Consider the following 18,733-nt stretch of genomic DNA (forward strand, 5'->3'; position numbering starts at 1 on the left):
TATGCTCCCGGTAGGGTGGCATATAGCAGTTGAACTGTCCGTCAGTATGTGTGTATTTCAGTCTGTCCGTCCGTCCGTCTGAAAAAAACACTTTAATGTTGGCCATAACTTTTGCATTATTGAAGATAGAAACTTGATATTTGGCATGCATGTATATCTCATAAAGCTGCATTTTGAGTGGTGGAAGTTCAAGGTCAAGGTCATCCTTCAAGGTAAAAAAAACAACAAAAATTTTTAAAGCGGCGTTCTCATGAAGCTGCACATTTTGAGTGGTGAAAGTTCAAGGTCAAGTTCATCCTTCAAGGTCAAAAGGTAAAAAAAAAATTCAAAGCGGCGCAATAGGGGGCACTGTGTTTCTGACGAACACATCTATGGTTGCTTATGCATTAAACCCTTTTTCCGAGAAAGAGGCTCATCAAGTGAAATTATTTTGGTATGTGTGACACTGTATTACATTGAACACAACATGCTCCTGTTACAGGTTGCAGGTCCCACTTCATGTGATACCATCTCTGGAAGACGACATGCTCTGCTCATATTAAGAAGAATACCCGGGAAGACACTTTCAATGGTGGCGAGACACATGGACTTCAATTGTGTTATGTGTTGATTTTCAAGTGCAGCTTCAGTTTAGTAACATTATGATTAACTGTACCGTTAAAGAGAACTATTCGCAATAGCATTTAAAAAACCAGCATCTTGTATTTTAAATTCACGGTTTCTTATACCTTCAGGATCATTTACTAGTATTTGTAGTTTGTTCATAACTACTTCATAAATGTTGAAACTGTTAATGTCTGACAATGTTATCAGATAATAAATTTAAATATGAATTGCAAAACAGGTGCTCTATTTAAACATTTGTGTCAATTTCTAAGTTAGTTTGTATTTTGTCATTTAGCAAAAATCTTCCAAACTGGAATGCCAGCAAGGGCTTGCCTTGATCCTGTCCATGTGTTTGGGCAGATTCCAGCTAATGTTTTCAGGGTTTTCAGTTCTGTGCTCTTTAAACCATGATCTATTTATTTTTCTTGTATTTGAGCAATGTTTCAAGTGGCCAATCTTGTGCAAATAGATATAGAATTATATATATACTGATGTATTGAAGTGCTATGCAATGCATATTGGCCTGTTGTTTTTTTGTTTAAACCTATCTGAGTATTTTTACCTTTTTTTGCCTCTAGGATTTTTACCCATACAATTTATTTACCATCTTGAAAAGATTCATTTCTACATATTTAATTTTGTTAAAATAAGTTTCTTAATACATGTATATACTGTAATAAACTGTAATTGTAAATTACACGTTAACCATGGATAAAAGGCGTACAGAATTATTCGACTTGTGTTTTACTATTAACATTTAGTTTCATCTTGATACAAAATGTAAATTCCCAATTAATTTGTGTATGAAATTCAAAAAACCGTTTAGTTATGAAGAAAAACTGGTTTATCCCCAAAAACATTGTGTTATATATTATACATTAAACTCGTTGTACACTAGAGCTGGTTGTGTACTAGAGCTGGTTGTACACTAGGGCTGGTTGTACACTAGAGCTGGTTGTACACTAGAGCTGGTTGTGCACTAGAGCTGGTTGTGTACTAGAGCTGGTTGTACACAAGAGCTGGTTGTGTGCTAGAGCTGGTTGTACACTAGAGCTGTTTGTGTACTAGAGCTAATTGTACACTAGAGCTGGCTGAACACTAGAGCTGGTTGTACACTAGAGCTGGTTGTGTACTAGAGCTGATTGTGTACTAGAGCTGATTGTACACGAGAGCTGGTTGTACACTAGAGCTGGTTGTGTACTAGAGATGGTTGTGTACTAGAGCTGATTGTACACTAGAGCTGGTTGTGTACTAGAGCTAGTTGTGTACTAGAGCTGATTGTGTACTTGAGCTGGTTGTACACTAGGGCTGGTTGTGTACTAGAGCTGGTTGTGTACTAGAGCTGGTTGTGTACTAGAGCTGGTTGTACACTAGAGCTGGTTGTGTACTAGAGCTGATTGTACACTAGAGCTGATTGTACACTAGAGCTGGTTGTGTACTAGAGCTGATTGTACACTAGAGCTGACTGCACTAGAGCTTGTACACTAGAGCTTGTTGTACACTAGAGCTGGTTGTACACTAGAGCTAGTTGTGTACTAGAGCTGGTTGTGTACTAGAGCTGGTTGTACACTAGAGCTGATTGTGTACTAGAGCTGGTTGCGTACTAGAGCTGGTTGTACACTAGAGCTGAATGAACACTAGAGCTTGTTGTGTACTAGAGCTTGTTGTGTACTAGAGCTGGTTGTGTACTAGAGCTGATTGTACACTAGAGCTGGTTGTGTACTAGAGCTGATTGTGTACTAGAGCTGGTTGTACACTAGGGCTGTTTGTGTACTAGAGCTGGTTGTGTACTAGAGCTGGTTGTGTACTAGAGCTGGTTGTGTACTAGAGCTGATTGTACACTAGGGCTGGTTGTACACTAGAGCTTGTTGTACACTAGGGCTGGTTGTATACTTGAGCTGGTTGTACACTAGAGCTGGTTGTACACTAGGGCTGGTTGTGTACTAGAGCTCGTTGTGTACTAGAGCTGGTTGTACACTAGAGCTGGTTGTACACTAGAGCTGGTTGTACACTAGAGCTGTTTGTGTACTAGAGCTGATTGTACACTAGAGCTGGCTGTACACTAGAGCTGGTTGTACACTAGAGCTGGTTGTACACTAGAGCTGGGTATGTTCTAGAGCTGATTGTACACGAGAGCTGGTTGTACACTAGAGTTGGTTGTACACTAGAACTGGTTGAACACTAGAGCTGGTTGTGTACTAGAGCTGGTTGTGTACTAGAGCTGGTTGTGTACTAGAGCTGATTGTGTACTAGAGCTGGTTGTGTACTAGAGCTGATTGTACACTAGAGCTGATTGTACACTAGAGCTGGTTGTGTACTAGAGCTGATTGTACACTAGAGCTGACTGCACTAGAGCTTGTTGTACACTAGAGCTTGTTGTACACTAGAGCTGGTTGTACACTAGAGCTGGTTGTACACTAGAGCTGGTTGTGTACTATAGCTGGTTGCGTACTAGAGTTGGTTGTACACTAGAGCTGAATGTACACTAGAGCTGGTTGTGTACTAGAGATGGTTGTGTACTAGAGCTGATTGCACACTAGAGCTGGTTGTGTACTAGAGCTGGTTGTGTACTAGAGCTGATTGTGTACTAGAGCTGGTTGTACACTAGGGCTGTTTGTGTACTAGAGCTGGTTGTGTACTAGAGCTGGTTGTGTACTAGAGCTGATTGTGTACTAGAGCTGGTTGTACACTAGGGCTGGTTGTACACTAGAGCTGGTTGTACACTAGGGCTGGTTGTATACTTCAGCTGGTTGTACACTAGGGCTGGTTGTGTACTAGAGCTCGTTGTGTACTAGAGCTCGTTGTGTACTAGAGCTGGTTGTGTACTAGAGCTGATTGTGTACTAGAGCTGGTTGTTCATTTCAATTGCATACATAATGGAAAGATCATGCAATAATCTTATTTATATGTGTAATACTATGCTTGCATTATGATTATATAAAAAACTACATATAACCATGTGAAATGTCTAACATGATCCAACTCCTAGAAAACCCAACACAATGAATTGTTGAAAAATGTATTCAATCGGCTGCCGGTCGGGCTGACTCAGATTCTACCTTGGGCTTTAAGCTCTGCAAAAAAACGGGGCATAATCGATGTGCGTAAATTGTCGTCCCAGCCTCCCAGGTTAGCATGTGCAGTCCGCATAGCCGAGTCAGGGACGATGCTTTCCGCCAGAACATAATTGTCGCTGAGAAGAGACTTTTTTTTTGTAACGAAACATACCATAAAAGCGAAAAGTGTCGTCCCTGATTGACCTGTGCACAAAACGCTCAATCCATAAACGGACTACACATGCTAATAGTGTGCGACACAAAGAAACTAAATGACCGCGTCGTGCAAAAACCGGATCTTATGCCATATGCCACCAGCGTAGCTCCAGCCTAGCCTGCGCACCCGCTAATGACACCATGTATTTGCATTTTGAAGTGTATTAGGACCTTCCGCGCCCATGGCTGCGTTATGCAAGGACCCGGAGTGTGTTCATGTACACGTAATACACGTACACAGCTATCAATACCGATGGCTATTATGTACAATATATCTAGTTATGGCTATTATTTACATTACATGTACAATATTCTATACACAGTGTAAATAGTATAATATTTATAAATATGTTATACGGTTTTAAAGTTAATCTAATGGCTTCGATCATTATTGACAATACTAATTTAACAAATGGTTTTATTGTGAAGTTTTTATTTGGTTTGTGCTGTACCGAATACGCAGGCAAGGAGCGATTTACGCTTAAATATGCTTCTACCGATGACGCCGATGTTGTCCCGAGGCCGAAGACGGTAGTTCGCGAAGCGAACATTCTGTGTCACCAGGTGGCCATTTTAGAGGGACCGTAGGTCCCGAGAGTATAAGATTCTATAATCCGCACTATCAAAGGCAAACCAGATCGATGGATTCAATCGTTCTAGATCCGGGCCTGTGTCAAGGATATCATTTTCTATCACAGCAACCACCTTCATATTGGATGATGTATTTCCAGGAATGACGACGGTATCGCTTCTCGGCCGTTTGGCTAAGATCAAAGTGTAGAATCTGTTCTTATCAGCTTAATATCTGATACGTTCCCCACTGGGGGACCTCGATATTAAACTGATTTTTGGACACAGATGAGATGTCAGGGGCTTGCTCCGCTCTCGTCACGGGTTGGCCCGGTATTGCAGTACCTCCGGGATCGGCCCACTTAACCAAAACCAATAATAAACCACTGAACGTTACAGGCAGCGCGCCGAGCGTTGAGTCAGTCAGGGACAGCTGGAACAGCGGTTTCCCCCGTACACGTGGTAATCCGCTTGCGGGCAGCCGACGAGACAAACACGCACCGTTGATTCGCTCGTGTGACCGACCGTTGTAGCAGGTAGGTACTCCTATCGCGTTCGTTCATAAGAAAATCACGTAACGAAATGTCGAGTATTGTGTGAACGTTTTCTGCAGAAAATGTTTGGCAGTACAATAGAGAAATACGTTCTTCCGCGCCCGAGGCTGCGTACGGTAAGGATCCGGAGTGTGTTCCGGCATTCTTGTGTAATACACTGTTTTAGACTGTAGAAAGTCGGAACGAAGTATTATCGCAAATTTGCTGGTTGGTTAAATCTGGAAGATAGTCAATTTCAGCGCGGTTTTGTGCAGTCTTGTCCGTTATAGCGCCAATAACCGAGCTCACATACGTACGTACGCCGGAAGCTCGGATTGAACCCGCCTTGGTGATGAGCGCGTATACTAACCACTGCGCTAACCAGACGGTCACTGTAAAGTAAGGTAAATGTGTACACTGACCCTATATGCATGCATTTTTTTACAATCGCTGCACAACACGAATATAAATGGATATAAAGACTGACCAAAAACGACTGATTATCTCTCATAGCAACTGATCACGCCTTATTATGACGGAAAACGCCGCATAAGGACTGATCATGCCTCATAATAAATGACAACGCCTCATAACGACTGACCACGTACTATAGCGACTGACAGCGCCTAATAATGACTGACAACGTGTTATAGCGACTGACAACGCCTAATACTGGTTGACAACAAAGACTGACAGCGCCAAATAATGACTGACAACATTTTATAGCGACTGACAATGTCTAATAATGGCTAACCACGTATTATAGCGACTGACAATGCCTTATAAAGACTGACCACTTTTTATAGCGACTGACAACGCATAATAATGGCTGACATCGTGTCATAGCAATTGACAACGCTTAATAGTGGCTGAACACGTATTAAAGCGACTGACAACGCCTAATAATGGCTGACCACGTATTATAGCGATTGACAACGCCTTAAATTGGCTGACAACGTGTCAAAGCGACTGGCGATAACGATTGACAACGTGTAAGAGCGACTGAAAACGCCTTATAATGGCTGACAACGTCTCACTATGAATGGCAACGCTTCATAACGACTGTCAACGCTAATAATTGCATTTTGAAATTTATGAGGTCCTTCCGCGCCCGAGGCTGCGTTATGTAAGGCCCCGGAGCGTGTCCCAGCATTCATTCGTAATTCACTGTTTAGAGTGACGAAAGTTGGCACGAATTTTGAAGTATTTTCTGAAAGTTATTACTGAAAGATAGTCAATTTTGGCGTGGTCTTGTGCGGTGTGGGAAAACCCCGTTTTTGGGCAAAAACTCACTTGTCCGCTATGGCGACCACCTACAAAGCTAACATACGTACGTATATGTACGTACGCCGGAAGCTGGGATTGGACCCGCCTTGGTGGTGAGCGCGTATAGTAACCACTGAGCTAACTAATAATGGCTTTTAATGACTGAAAACCGCTATATTATGACTTACCACACTTCAATTAGTAATTGGTAATAGTCGTTGATTTATTTTCAAACACGGTTATGTTTTTAATGGTACGGACCATTGCTGTTTGATCCGGTAACGAATGCTATCAAACAGTTCTGCATTATCAAGACACGTATAAAATATAGTTAAGAAACATAAAGACCCGCGTCATGCAAAAATGCGTCTGTGATTGAACCCTGAGAAGCGCGTGTACCAATAACTGCGCTTAAAGGACATGCATATGCTTAGCCTTGTTTTCACAGAGTGAAGCTCGTTTTTTTTCCTCTTTCAAATGCATAGTGCATTTGACTTAATTTATGATGGCATTTCGTGACAGGTAAGATATACCTATATCAGGGTCGTGTTATGGAAAAAACGTGCTTAATGCATATGCACAGTTTTAATGCACATGCAAATCTTGGCAACTGTATGCGGAGCTCAGCCTTAATAGTGACCAGTCAGGCAGCCTCAATCTGTATACACAATTTGGGGCTGCTTGGCTGGTCAAGATTATATAGGATGTCATTCTTACGCAGTAATCGCTTAGCTCCCGATTCCCTACAGGGCTCTCATAATGGAACGGCCAACGTGTAAGGCATTTTTCCTGTCATGTCTTTACATCAGAGTGTGCAATGCTAGTACTAGTATCAGGTAAAAGATGAATGTCTTATTCCGAACGTTGTAAAAACAAATATGTGTCGTGCAACTTTGAAGAAAATTGCCATAATGCTAGAGCCCTCGTGGTTTCGGCAGTGACATTTCGACAAAAACACAATACTTCAATAAACGCGCCACAAACGTTATCTTTCAACGAAGCCCCCAATGACAGCACAACTGTTGCAGAACAAGCATACAGTAAAAAAAACTCAAAAGGAAAGGGGCGATCGCGAAATGGCTTTTCGTACAAGAGAAAGAGACCTCTTGATAAATAGGCACTACTTTTCACAATCACCACGTGCTGAAGGAGATATATGTATGTATATATGTCTGTGTGTTTTACCAAAATTTACATACTAAACGCACCATACGCGCATGCCCAGACAATCGGCCTACGCTGCATGCCAATGGTGCAACTAGATTTCGCATTTTACTGCATATTGCATTTAACATAAATTTACGCATTTTATGCACATTATGTCTCCTTTCAGTTACCAATAATTAAACAGGCAACACTAACTCATGTTGGAACTACTTTCCATAATTGCTTTCCTGTTAAAGAAGTTTTGACCAGTACCTGTTTATTACTATTTTGTGGAGGTGAAATACACAGTGCACCGGTAATACCCACTTCCTGTAAAATCTAGGTTAGCTTATAGCGGCTTGAAAAAACACCACAAATATACTGTATGCTGAGTAAATTCTGTGCAATTTTCACTGAAAATGAAGAAAAGACACCCACCTACAGGATTGACACGCATATAAGTTTTTATGAATAATAATACTGCTCTAAATGTTAATACACCGGTAATACCCTTCACCATGATATATTTGTTAATGCAGCATCACCATACTAAAACAATATCCCGGAAAGAGAAACATAATGCATTGGAATATCAATCATACGTTCGTTTTGACAACTGACCACAGACATTATTCCATTTACGATGTGAATCTAAATGACGTTTTAGTGCAGATTCGTTCATACGACACAAAGACACTATTTTGTTTTACCGATCATTTCGGCTTACAGGGCTGTCCATTCATGTAAGCTATCGAATATAATATATATTTTTTGTAAACAACTGGTAGCATGATGAGTTGCAGATAGTTGGTCGGCTCAATTCAACAGTGAAAAATGCCCATAATATCACTTTAACTCAAACTTGACTAAAAGCGATCAGAAATTCCTACAGATATTTGAAACATCCTCTAAAATTAAGCGTTAACAGTTTACATGAGAGACGTTTCTCAACTAAAAGCAAACAACAGATGGCAATGATTCCCAGTCAGCTGGGAACAATGACTTAGTCGTGGATATCAGGTACAGTGTCACTATAAACAGATATGTTGGATCCCAGTAAAGTCTAGTATATTTACATTTGTTTGCCAACAAACTATTGCCAAGATTTCTATGTATAAATCTTAATTGCAAACTCCTCAGGCGCATAATAAGAGCACACAACGTCACCCACGTTTCTCACCACGGCCAATCAACTGACGAAGGCAAGCGCAAGCCACTCGTATTCTACTGGAGTCCTCACAACAAACATGTCTTTCCAATATCAGGAGCACACAGGAAATCATTTTAAACTAACTAACAACTGAGCACCTGCCGAGGCCGAAGGCCGAAGACGGTTATTCGCGAAGCGAATATTCTGTGTCACCAGGTGGCCATTTTAGAGGGACCGTAGGTCCCGAGAGTTTAAGATTCTCTAATCCGCACTATCAAAGGCAAACCAGATCAATGGATTCAATCATTCCAGATCCGGGCTTGTGTCAAGCATGAATTTAGTAATCCGTATCTGGAAAACCTTTGTATAGTTTTCACCCCTTAACCAATAGGCACCAGCACAAACTCTTCTATTGAGAAGGAGTGCTGTATCAGAAGAAGAAAGGGTTTCCCAGACTCGCATACAGTTTATTTGCACAGTCAGCAAATACATGCTGTAGGTCACACATACTAAGCAAACATAAAAAAAAGACGATCATAGTGTTCGAAAAAATCATTAGCACAAACTCCCCTCGTAGTCGTACCCGCTATTCGGTATGTCGACAATAGCCCCTTTAACGTAGTACAACAACAACAAGCATGGCGGCGCCAATCATGAATATTCACGATTGCACAATGATTTTTTTCACAAATTAGCAGTCAGACTAGCGTTGTATCAATGTATAACGCACACCAACTTGGAAAATTAACATATCGGGGCATACTTCTGCAAGGAATACTTGGTACGGTAACACAAAAATGTGAAAAATTCAAAAATCTGAGCCCAGGAAATGAGGATTTCCCAACGTCTTTTTTTTTCAAATTCAAAAGTTGACGAAAGCCCAGTAATTTGTGATTTCCTTGTATTTCTAGGTGATAAACTTACGGCAGATTCAAGTAACTTTCGAGGCATTTAGAGACATTTACCAGCAAGTTGGTACTTATCTGCTATACAAAATGCAGTGAGGATTCTCTTTAATATACCAAACAAATTTGTCATCAGACAGACTGACATTTTTTGTAACTGGACTAGTTAACCCTTTGCATGCTGGGAAATTTGTCGTCTGCTAAAATGTTGTCTGCTGAATTTCTAAAATTAGCATTTTCTTAGATTTTTTTTAAAAGAATACTATCAGAATAGCAAACAGTTTGGATCCAGATGAGACGCCATGTTCTGTGGCTGATTTTACAGGAACAATTAGTCTCTGCGTTCAAGTTCGGGGGACCAGCAGATATCACAGTCCAATGCAGGACGTATAATAAAAGCAGAACCCACTGTCAACAGCATCCTTAAGGTGAGAGCTTTACTTTTGTTTTCTTTGAATAACTATTTGAGTGAAAGCAGAATTCAGTTTTAATTAGCTTTTAAAGGCATGAGCTTAACATAAATGCATATTGTTTATTATCCCCCGCCAAAGATAGAGGGATATAGAAGTGGCTCTGCCCCTCCGTCCATCTATCCGTGCGTCTGTCAGAAAACTTTTCATGGCTATATCTCAGAAACTAAAGAAGATATCAACATGAAACTTCATGGGTGTATAGATATCAATGAGGAGAAGTGCCATGCACATGAACCATAACCCTACACTTTCTAAGATATGCTACAAGGTTGCTGAAAACTTTAACAGCCAGTTAAGCTAACAGCTGTTATTCTTTGGATCAAATTATTTTTGTGACTTGATTATTAACCCTTTAATATATCTGTAAATTGTTAACACATGTGTATGCTCAAATAATTATCTTTTCGGAGTCTGAGGTTAACAGCCTGTTAACAGTCAAGGTTGGGTGTTTTTTTTAGCTCACCTGATTGCTCAGGTGAGCTTTTGTGACCGATCTTTGTCCGTCGTCCGTCCGTCCGTCAACATTAGTTCGTTAACACTCTAGAGGCCACATTTAGTGTCCGATCTTCATGAAACTTGGTCAGAAGATTCGTCCCAATGATATCTCGAGTTCGAAACTGGGTCATGCTGGGTCAAAAACTAGGTCACTAGGTCAATAAAAAAAGAAACAGCTTGTAAACACTATAGAAGTCACATTTAATGCCCAATCTTCATGTAACTTTGTCTAAATGGCTGTCTTAATGATATGTTGGTTGAGTTCAAAAGGCTGCCAGTGGGCGGAGCAGTTTTCCTTATATGGCTTTAGAGAAACCATGTAAACACTCTAGAAGTCACAATTTTTTCCCAATCATCATGAAAGTTTATCAAAACATTGGTTTATTGATATGTCAGACGAGTTCGAAAATGGTCCAGATTGGTGAAAAAACCTGGCCGCCAGTGGGCAGGGCATTTTTCTCTATATGTATATAGTGAAAACATGTGAACTCTCTAGAAGTCACATTTTTTTCCCAATTTTCATGAAATTTGGTCATAACATTTGTTTCCTTGATACGAGAGTTGAGTTGGAAAATGGTTCCGGTCAATTGAATAACATGTCTGCCGGGGGGGGGGGGCAGTTTTCTTATATTTATATAGTAAAAAAAAAGCTTGTGAACACTCAAGAAGTCACATTTTTTGCCCAATCATCATGAAACTTGGTGAAAAGATTGGTTTTATATATATCATAGATGAGTTTGCAATTGGTCCCGATGGGTCAATAAACATGGCTGCCAGGGGGGTGGGGCAGTTTTCCTTATGTGTCTATATAGAGAAACCTTGTGATCGAACACTAAAGAAGTCACATATTTTGCCTAATCATCGTGAAACTTAGTCAATACATTGGTTTTATTGATTTCTTGGACAAGTTGGAAAATGGCTCAGATCGGTAAAACACACTTTTTAGGATTGGTCTTTGTCCGCTGTCCGTCCGTCCACATTTGGTTTGTTAACATTCTAGCATTAACATTTCTCAAGCATTTTTTATCAAATTGCTGAAAGATCTCAGTCAAGTTTGATGATGAGCAAAATCACATAATTAATGCCTTAGTTATTGCCCTTAGATTGTCAAAATTTTCATTATATTATACAAAATCCTTGTAAGCAAAGTTTAATGTTTGGTAAGGGGGGTCAACTCAAAATATAGGTCACCATTTAAAATCTTACAAAAACAAAAACCCTCCCTACCCCAGAGTTTTGGTTCAATAATTATGAAACTTGACCAGGATGTTTGTCTGGTCAATATCTAGGTCAAGTTTGACATTAGGTAAAGATTGAATGAACCGACTCCTCTCAGGTGAGCGAACTAGGGCCATCTTGGCCCTCTTGTTTTCCTTTTAAATTTGGGTCCATTATCGGCTCCATTCCCAATTGAAAAAAGTGTATATTTTTCCCAAATGCAACCTAAAAATTCCGAATTGAAGGTTCCAAAAAGGTTCCCAAGAAAATAAATTCTAATTAGATCTCAACATTTAGTTAATCTGCTATCCAGCACTATCAGTTAAACCTTAGTCAATATAATATTGAAAACAATTTAATTCTCAACTTTGAAGCATTTGTTGGCAAAACAACAACAACACTTTAGTTCCAAATTTTAGTCAAAACGTGGGGATTTTTCCTAATGCAAAGGGACCCGGCATTTCCAAAATGGTCTAAAAACACTGAATAAGAAATAAGGAGCCTACTGAAACACTGGCACGTCATGAAAGAGCTTTTACCTCACATTTAACACTTTGCCCCATTAGATATGTGTTGTGACGCATTTTTAGTCCCTTAGAAAGTTACATTTAATTAAAAACCTTTCTTACTAGATTCAAGTTTTAACCCATTTCCAACCCTTAGTTACTGATGAGCAGCAAACATCATTAAACCTGAAAAGACTGCGAGTTACTCGCATGCTGTTCTGGTTTTATGCTGGTTGCAAAAGCCATTTTCACATGTCGTCCCATATTAGCATGGCTTGTTATTGCTTGTGCGGAAAGTGTCATCCCATATTAGTGTCGTCCCATATTAGTGTCGTCCCATATTAGTGTCGTCCCATATAAGCATGTGGAGTCAGGCTTATCAGAGACCGCTTTTTCCGCCTAAACTGGAATTTTCGCTTCTTTTTAACGAAAAATACCATTTAAGCGGAAAGTGTTGTTCCAAATAAGCTGGTGTGGACTGCTAAGGCAAACCTGGGGCGACACTCAACGCACATGAGTTAAGCCTAGTTTTTTTCCAGAATTAGGTTCAACTAGTCTCACATGAGTGATACTTTTTAATTAGACATATATTACCCCAAACTGCTTGACCATAATCTGTGCATTAAGCCCCATTTTCCCTCTCCAGACGCTTGAGGCAGATTACAGCAAGAATCAGGAGAGTTTACTGGGTGTATTGCAACACATGCTGTCTGGGAAAAGCTTTGAACTCATTCTAAATGCTGCGGCAGCTATTGGGAAACTGCAGATCTTCTTGGTGAAGCTTATAAGGTACGTGTAAAGAAAATGTTAGATTAGTATTGACTTTGAATGTTACAATAAACCATTCTTAGTCAGTTATGATTTTTTTAATCACAATTTTATTATTTTGTTTAATTTTCAATGCCTTTTTGTATTTGTTAAAATTTCTGTTGTTGTTGTGGGTTTTTTAAATATGAATTGTGTTTTCAAGGGAAATCAAATATTCAAATCATATTTTTGGATTTGAAAATTCACCCATTTTTTTAATATTAGGAAATTTGAATATTATTTCCCTTCTCTAGTTATTTAGTTACTATGCTAATAATACTTTTTAGTTAAAACATACTAATTTTAGCTCGATTGCATTAACAGCTTTAGGGTTATTTAAATGCCCTCGAGTCCATTGCCTGGGTAGAACCAGTACTGGGTGTCTATGAAGGAGATTGCCACATAACCCTTCACTTTTCGGTCGCTAGATAGACCTGTTACATATTCTTTGAGATTGATTTAGTTTGCAAAGCAGAGTTCAGGTCACACAAATATAATAATTTTGTATTTAAATATTGACCCAGTTTTTTAATATTTGGACATTTGAATATTTCTTTCCCTTGTTACTTAGTTGCTTTGCTGTATCCTTTCAGATTCCATGATAGTTACAATGCCAGTACATGTTGTTACAGATTCCATGATAGTTACTCTGCTAGTACATGTTCTTACAGATTCCATGAGAGTTACTATGCTAGTACATGTTCTTACAGATTCAATGAGAGTTACTATGCTAGTACATGTTTTTATAGATTCAATGAAAGTTACTATGCTAGTACATGTTCTTACAGATTCAATGATAGTTACTATGCTAGTACATGTTCTTACAGATTCAATGATAGTTACTATGCTTGTACATGTTCTTACAGATTCAATGAGTGTTACTATGCTAGTACATGTTCTTATAGATTCAATGAGAGTAACTATGCTTGAACATGTTCTTATAGATTCAATGAGAGTTACTATGCTAGTACATGTTCTTACAGATTCCATGAGAGTTACTATGCTAGTACATGTTCTTACAGATTCCATGAGAGTTACTATGCTAGTACATGTTCTTACAGATTCAATGAGAGATACTATGCTTGCACATGTTCTTACAGATTCCATGAGAGTAACTATGCTTGAACATGTTCTTACAGATTCAATGATAGTTACTATGCTAGTACATGTTCTTACAGATTCAATGAGTTTGCCAAGCAGAGTTCTGGTGAGAGTGGCAAGGCATCCCAGACTCGAGCTCTACTGTTTGACACCAGCTTCCTAATGCTGGCACACATCACACAGATCTACGGCTCAGAGGTCTGCATTCACATTAATGATTTATTTTTTTTAATTAATAGGTAACCCTTAATGCATCTGAAGGGTGCTATGGGATAACTGGGCTTAATGCATGTGTCCACAGGCTTATCAGGGACCACACTTTCCAACCACGCTGTATTTTCTTTTAGAAGAGACCTCCTTTCAAAGAAAAATTCCATGATTGAAAGCCGAAAGTGTTTTGTCCCTCATAAGGCTGTCACACATGTATTTAGCCCAGTTTTCATTACACAGATCTATGGCTCAGAGGTACAGCATTCAAATGTGCCTCATTCTTCAAAAACTAGGCCCCATGACTGTTTACCAGGTGTTGCCCAGACTGTAGCTCAGAGATACGGCATTCAAATATGCCTCAGTCTGGGAAAACTAGGCCCCATGACTGTTTATAAAGTGTTGCCCAGACTGTAGCTCAGAGGTACAGCATTTATATGTGCCTCATTCTTCAAAAACTAGGCCCCATGACTGTTTACCAGGTGTTGCCCAGACTGTAGCTCAGAGATACGGCATTCAAATATGCCTCAGTCTGGGAAAACTAGGCCCCATGACTGTTTATAAAGTGTTGCCCAGACTGTAGCTCAGAGGTACGACATTCAAATGTGCCACAGTCTGGGAAAACTAGGCCCCATGACTGTTTATAAAGTGTTGCCCATACTGTAGCTCAGAGGTACGACATTCAAATGTGCCTCAGTCTGGGAAAACTAGGCCCCATGACTGTTTATAAAGTGTTGCCCATACTGTAGCTCTGAGGTACGGCATTCAAATGTGCCTCAGTCTGGGAAAACTAGGCCCCATGACTGTTTAGTAAGTGTTTCCCATACTGTAGCTCAGAGGTACGGCATTCAAATGTGCCTCAGTCTGGGAAAACTAGGCCCCATGACTGTTTACCGAGTGTTGCCCATACTGTAGCTCAGAGGTACGGCATTAAAATGTGCCTCATTCTGGGAAAACTAGGCCCCATGACTGTTTACCAAGTGTTGCCCATACTATGGCTTAGAGGTACGGCATTCAAATGTGCCTCATTCTTCAAAAACTAGGCCCCATGACTGTTTACCAGGTGTTGCCCAGACTGTAGCTCAGAGATACGGCATTCAAATATGCCTCATTCTTCAAAAACTAGGCCCCATGACTGTTCATAAAGTGTTGCCCAGACTGTAGCTCAGAGGTACGGCATTCAAATGTGCCTCAGTCTGGGAAAACTAGGCCCCATGACTGTTTACCAAGTGTTGCCCATACTGTAGCTCAGAGGTACGGCATTAAAATGTGCCTCAGTCTGGGAAAACTAGGCACCATGGCTGTTTACCAAGTGTTGCCCATACTGTAGCTCAGAGGTACGGCATTCATATGTGCCTCATTCTTCAAAAACTAGGCCCCATGACTGTTTACCAAGTGTTGCCCATACTATGGCTCAGAGGTACAGCATTCAAATGTGCCTCAGTCTGGGAAAACTAGGCCCCATGACTGTTTACCAAGTGTTGCCCATACTATGTCTCAGAGGTATAGCATTCAAATGTGCCTCATTCTTCAAAAACTAGGCCCCATGACTGTTTACCAAGTGTTGCCCATACTGTAGCTCAGAGGAACGGCATTCAAATGTGCCACAGTCTGGGAAAACTAGGCCCCATGACTGTTTACCAAGTGTTGCCCATACTATGTCTCAGAGGTACGGCATTCAAATGTGCCTCAGTCTGGGAAAACTAGGCCCCATGACTGTTTACCAAGTGTTGCCCAGACTGTAGCTCAGAGGTACGGCATTCAAATGTGCCTCAGTCTGGGAAAACTAGGCCCCATGACTGTTTACCAAGTGTTGCCCATACTATGTCTCAGAGGTACGGCATTCAAATGTGCCTCAGTCTGGGAAAACGAGGCCCCATGACTGTTTACCAAGTGTTGCCCAGACTGTAGCTCAGAGGTACGGCATTCAAATGTGCCTCAGTCTGGGAAAACTAGGCCCCATGACTGTTTACCAAGTGTTGCCCATACTATGTCTCAGAGGTACGGCATTCAAATGTGCCTCAGTCTGGGAAAACTAGGCCCCATGACTGTTTACCAAGTGTTGCCCATACTGTAGCTCAGAGGTACGGCATTCAAATGTGCCACAGTCTGGGAAAACTAGGCCCCATGACTGTTTATAAAGTGTTGCCCAGACTGTAGCTCAGAGGTACGGCATTCAAATGTGTCTCAGTCTGGGAAAACTAGGCCCCATGACTGTTTACCAAGTGTTGCCCATACTATGTCTCAGAGGTACGGCATTCAAATGTGCCTCAGTCTGGGAAAACGAGGCCCCATGACTGTTTACCAAGTGTTGCCCAGACTGTAGCTCAGAGGTACGGCATTCAAATGTGCCTCAGTCTGGGAAAACTAGGCCCCATGACTGTTTACCAAGTGTTGCCCATACTATGTCTCAGAGGTACGGCATTCAAATGTGCCTCAGTCTGGGAAAACTAGGCCCCATGACTGTTTACCAAGTGTTGCCCATACTGTAGCTCAGAGGTACGGCATTCAAATGTGCCACAGTCTGGGAAAACTAGGCCCCATGACTGTTTATAAAGTGTTGCCCAGACTGTAGCTCAGAGGTACGGCATTCAAATGTGTCTCAGTCTGGGAAAACTCAGGGCTTTTTTTCCTTCTTTATGAGTGGCCGTGGAAGGACATTTCACAATTTTGAAAAGGACAATTCACAAACCTAACATGGCTGTGAATTTTTACAAAATGGGCCATTTTTCACAATTTTAATAATTTCACGACTCGGTTTTTCACAATTTTAAGAAGTTCGCGACTCAATTTTTCACAATTTTGAAAAGTTTCGCGACTCAATTTGTCACAATTTTGAAAAGATTGCAACTCATTTTTTCACAATTTTGAAAAGTTCGCGACTCATTTTTTCACAAAATAAGGGGGCCAGGGCCGCTTCACAAAGTCAGGAAAAAAAGCCCTGAAACTAGGCCCCATGACTGTTTACCAAGTGTTGCCCAGACTGTAGCTCAGAGGTACGGCATTCAAATGTGCCACAGTCTGGGAAAACTAGGCCCCATGACTGTTTATAAAGTGTTGCCCATACTATGACTCAGAGGTACGGCATTCAAATGTGCCTCAGTCTGGGAAAACTAGGCCCCATGACTGTTTATAAAGTGTTGCCCATACTGTAGCTCAGAGGTACAGCATTTAAATGTGCCTCATTCTTCAAAAACTAGGCCCCATGACTGTTTACCAAGTGTTGCCCAGACTGTAGCTCAGAGGTACGGCATTCAAATGTGCCTCATTCTTCAAAAACTAGGCCCCATGACTGTTTACCAAGTGTTACCCATACTGTAGCTCAGAGGTACAGCATTCAAATGTGCCTCAGTCTGGGAAAACTAGGCCCCATGACTGTTTACCAAGTGTTGCCCATATTATGGCTCAGAGATATGGTATTCAAATTCTGTATAGTGTTTAGCTGCTATACATCATAGCTGTGTGCAAACTGCACAGCCTAATCTGGGGCAACAATTTACCCAAATGCATTAAGCCTCCTTTTCCCATAGCGAGGCTTATTTATTTCTGAAACAAACCTCCAACGTTAGAGATGACACTTTAAATGCATTAAGCCCCCTTTTCCCATAGCGAGGCTTATTATTTCTGAAACAAACCTCCAACGTTAGGGATGACACTTTCAGCCTACACTGCATTTTCATTTAGAAGAGACCTCCTTTCAACGAAATATTCCATAAAATTGGAAACTGTTTTGTCGCTGATAGGCTGTGCAGACTGATACATAAGCCTCGCTGTGGGAAAAGGGAGCTTATTTCTAAAACAAACTTCAAACATCATTTGGTTCCATCGCCAGCTCATCACAGGCTGTTCCGAGTGCCAGGACACATTCTTCACCCAGTGGGTGACCCGCTGTCTGCCGGAGGATGGGAAATACAAGTCCGTGGACATCGGCATGCCCGTGGAGCCTTCCAAGGTGGACTTCCTGCTGAGCGCCCTCACGTCAGGGTCTGATATAGCTCAGGGGTAAGAAGGGGGAATATTCACCCTTTACCACTTAGATACGTGTTTAAACCTTTACCACTTAGATAAGTGTTTAACCCTTTACCACTTAGATATGTATTTAACCCTTTACCACTTAGATACATGTTTAAACCTTTACCACTTAGATATGTATTTAACCCTTTACCTTCTAGATATGTATTTAATGGCAGTGTTACACATTTGAACTTGTTTTAAAAACCTGGACTTCAAACATGTGCTTAAAGTGTCTTCCCAGATTAGCCTTTGCAGTCCGCACAGGCTTATCAGGGGTGAAACTTTTTGTTTTTGTGGATTTTTTTGTTTTATGGATTTTTGTTTAAAGAGACTTCTTTTAACCCTTTCCCACTTAGATACGTATTTTTATGCATTTGTAGTCCCTTAGAAAGTTAAATATAATTAAAGACCTTTTTTATAAGAATCAAGTTTTAAAGGCTTCATTTCAACCCTTTAGGTACTGA

General features: G+C 40.6%; 2 protein-coding genes and 1 non-coding gene across 17 annotated transcripts in view; all 3 read left to right on the plus strand.

Annotated features, from left to right (window-relative positions):
• LOC127856542 (mediator of RNA polymerase II transcription subunit 24-like) overlaps window positions 1-18,733 on the plus strand; it is a 225,511-nt gene that overhangs the window by 185,568 nt on the left and 21,210 nt on the right. For 4 of the 15 annotated variants that reach the window (XM_052392811.1, XM_052392810.1, XM_052392809.1 and 1 more), the window contains one exon: window positions 482-1,337. The exons of 8 other annotated variants lie outside the window; for them this stretch is intronic. In XM_052392811.1, coding sequence (XP_052248771.1) covers window positions 482-610 — 129 coding nt within the window. In that variant the 3' untranslated portion in view covers window positions 611-1,337. Of the gene's footprint in view, window positions 1-481; window positions 1,338-12,786; window positions 12,930-14,125; window positions 14,247-18,087; window positions 18,258-18,733 lie in introns of those variants that run through there. 3 more of the 15 variants (XM_052392820.1, XM_052392819.1, XM_052392815.1) reach the window with 3 other exon arrangements.
• LOC127856685 (U2 spliceosomal RNA) lies at window positions 4,623-4,815 on the plus strand. The gene has a single exon (XR_008038193.1). It is a non-coding gene; the product is annotated as a U2 spliceosomal RNA (small nuclear RNA).
• Window positions 9,412-18,733, plus strand: part of LOC127856554 (mediator of RNA polymerase II transcription subunit 24-like) — a 66,002-nt gene continuing 56,680 nt past the window's right edge. The window contains exon 1 of the mRNA XM_052392847.1: window positions 9,412-9,876. The gene's annotated coding sequence lies outside the window, so the exon portion shown is untranslated. The remainder of the gene's footprint in view (window positions 9,877-18,733) is intronic.

Source organism: Dreissena polymorpha, chromosome 13 (genome assembly GCF_020536995.1).
Source record: "Dreissena polymorpha isolate Duluth1 chromosome 13, UMN_Dpol_1.0, whole genome shotgun sequence".
In the NCBI taxonomy this organism is placed as follows: Eukaryota; Metazoa; Mollusca; class Bivalvia; order Myida; family Dreissenidae; genus Dreissena; species Dreissena polymorpha.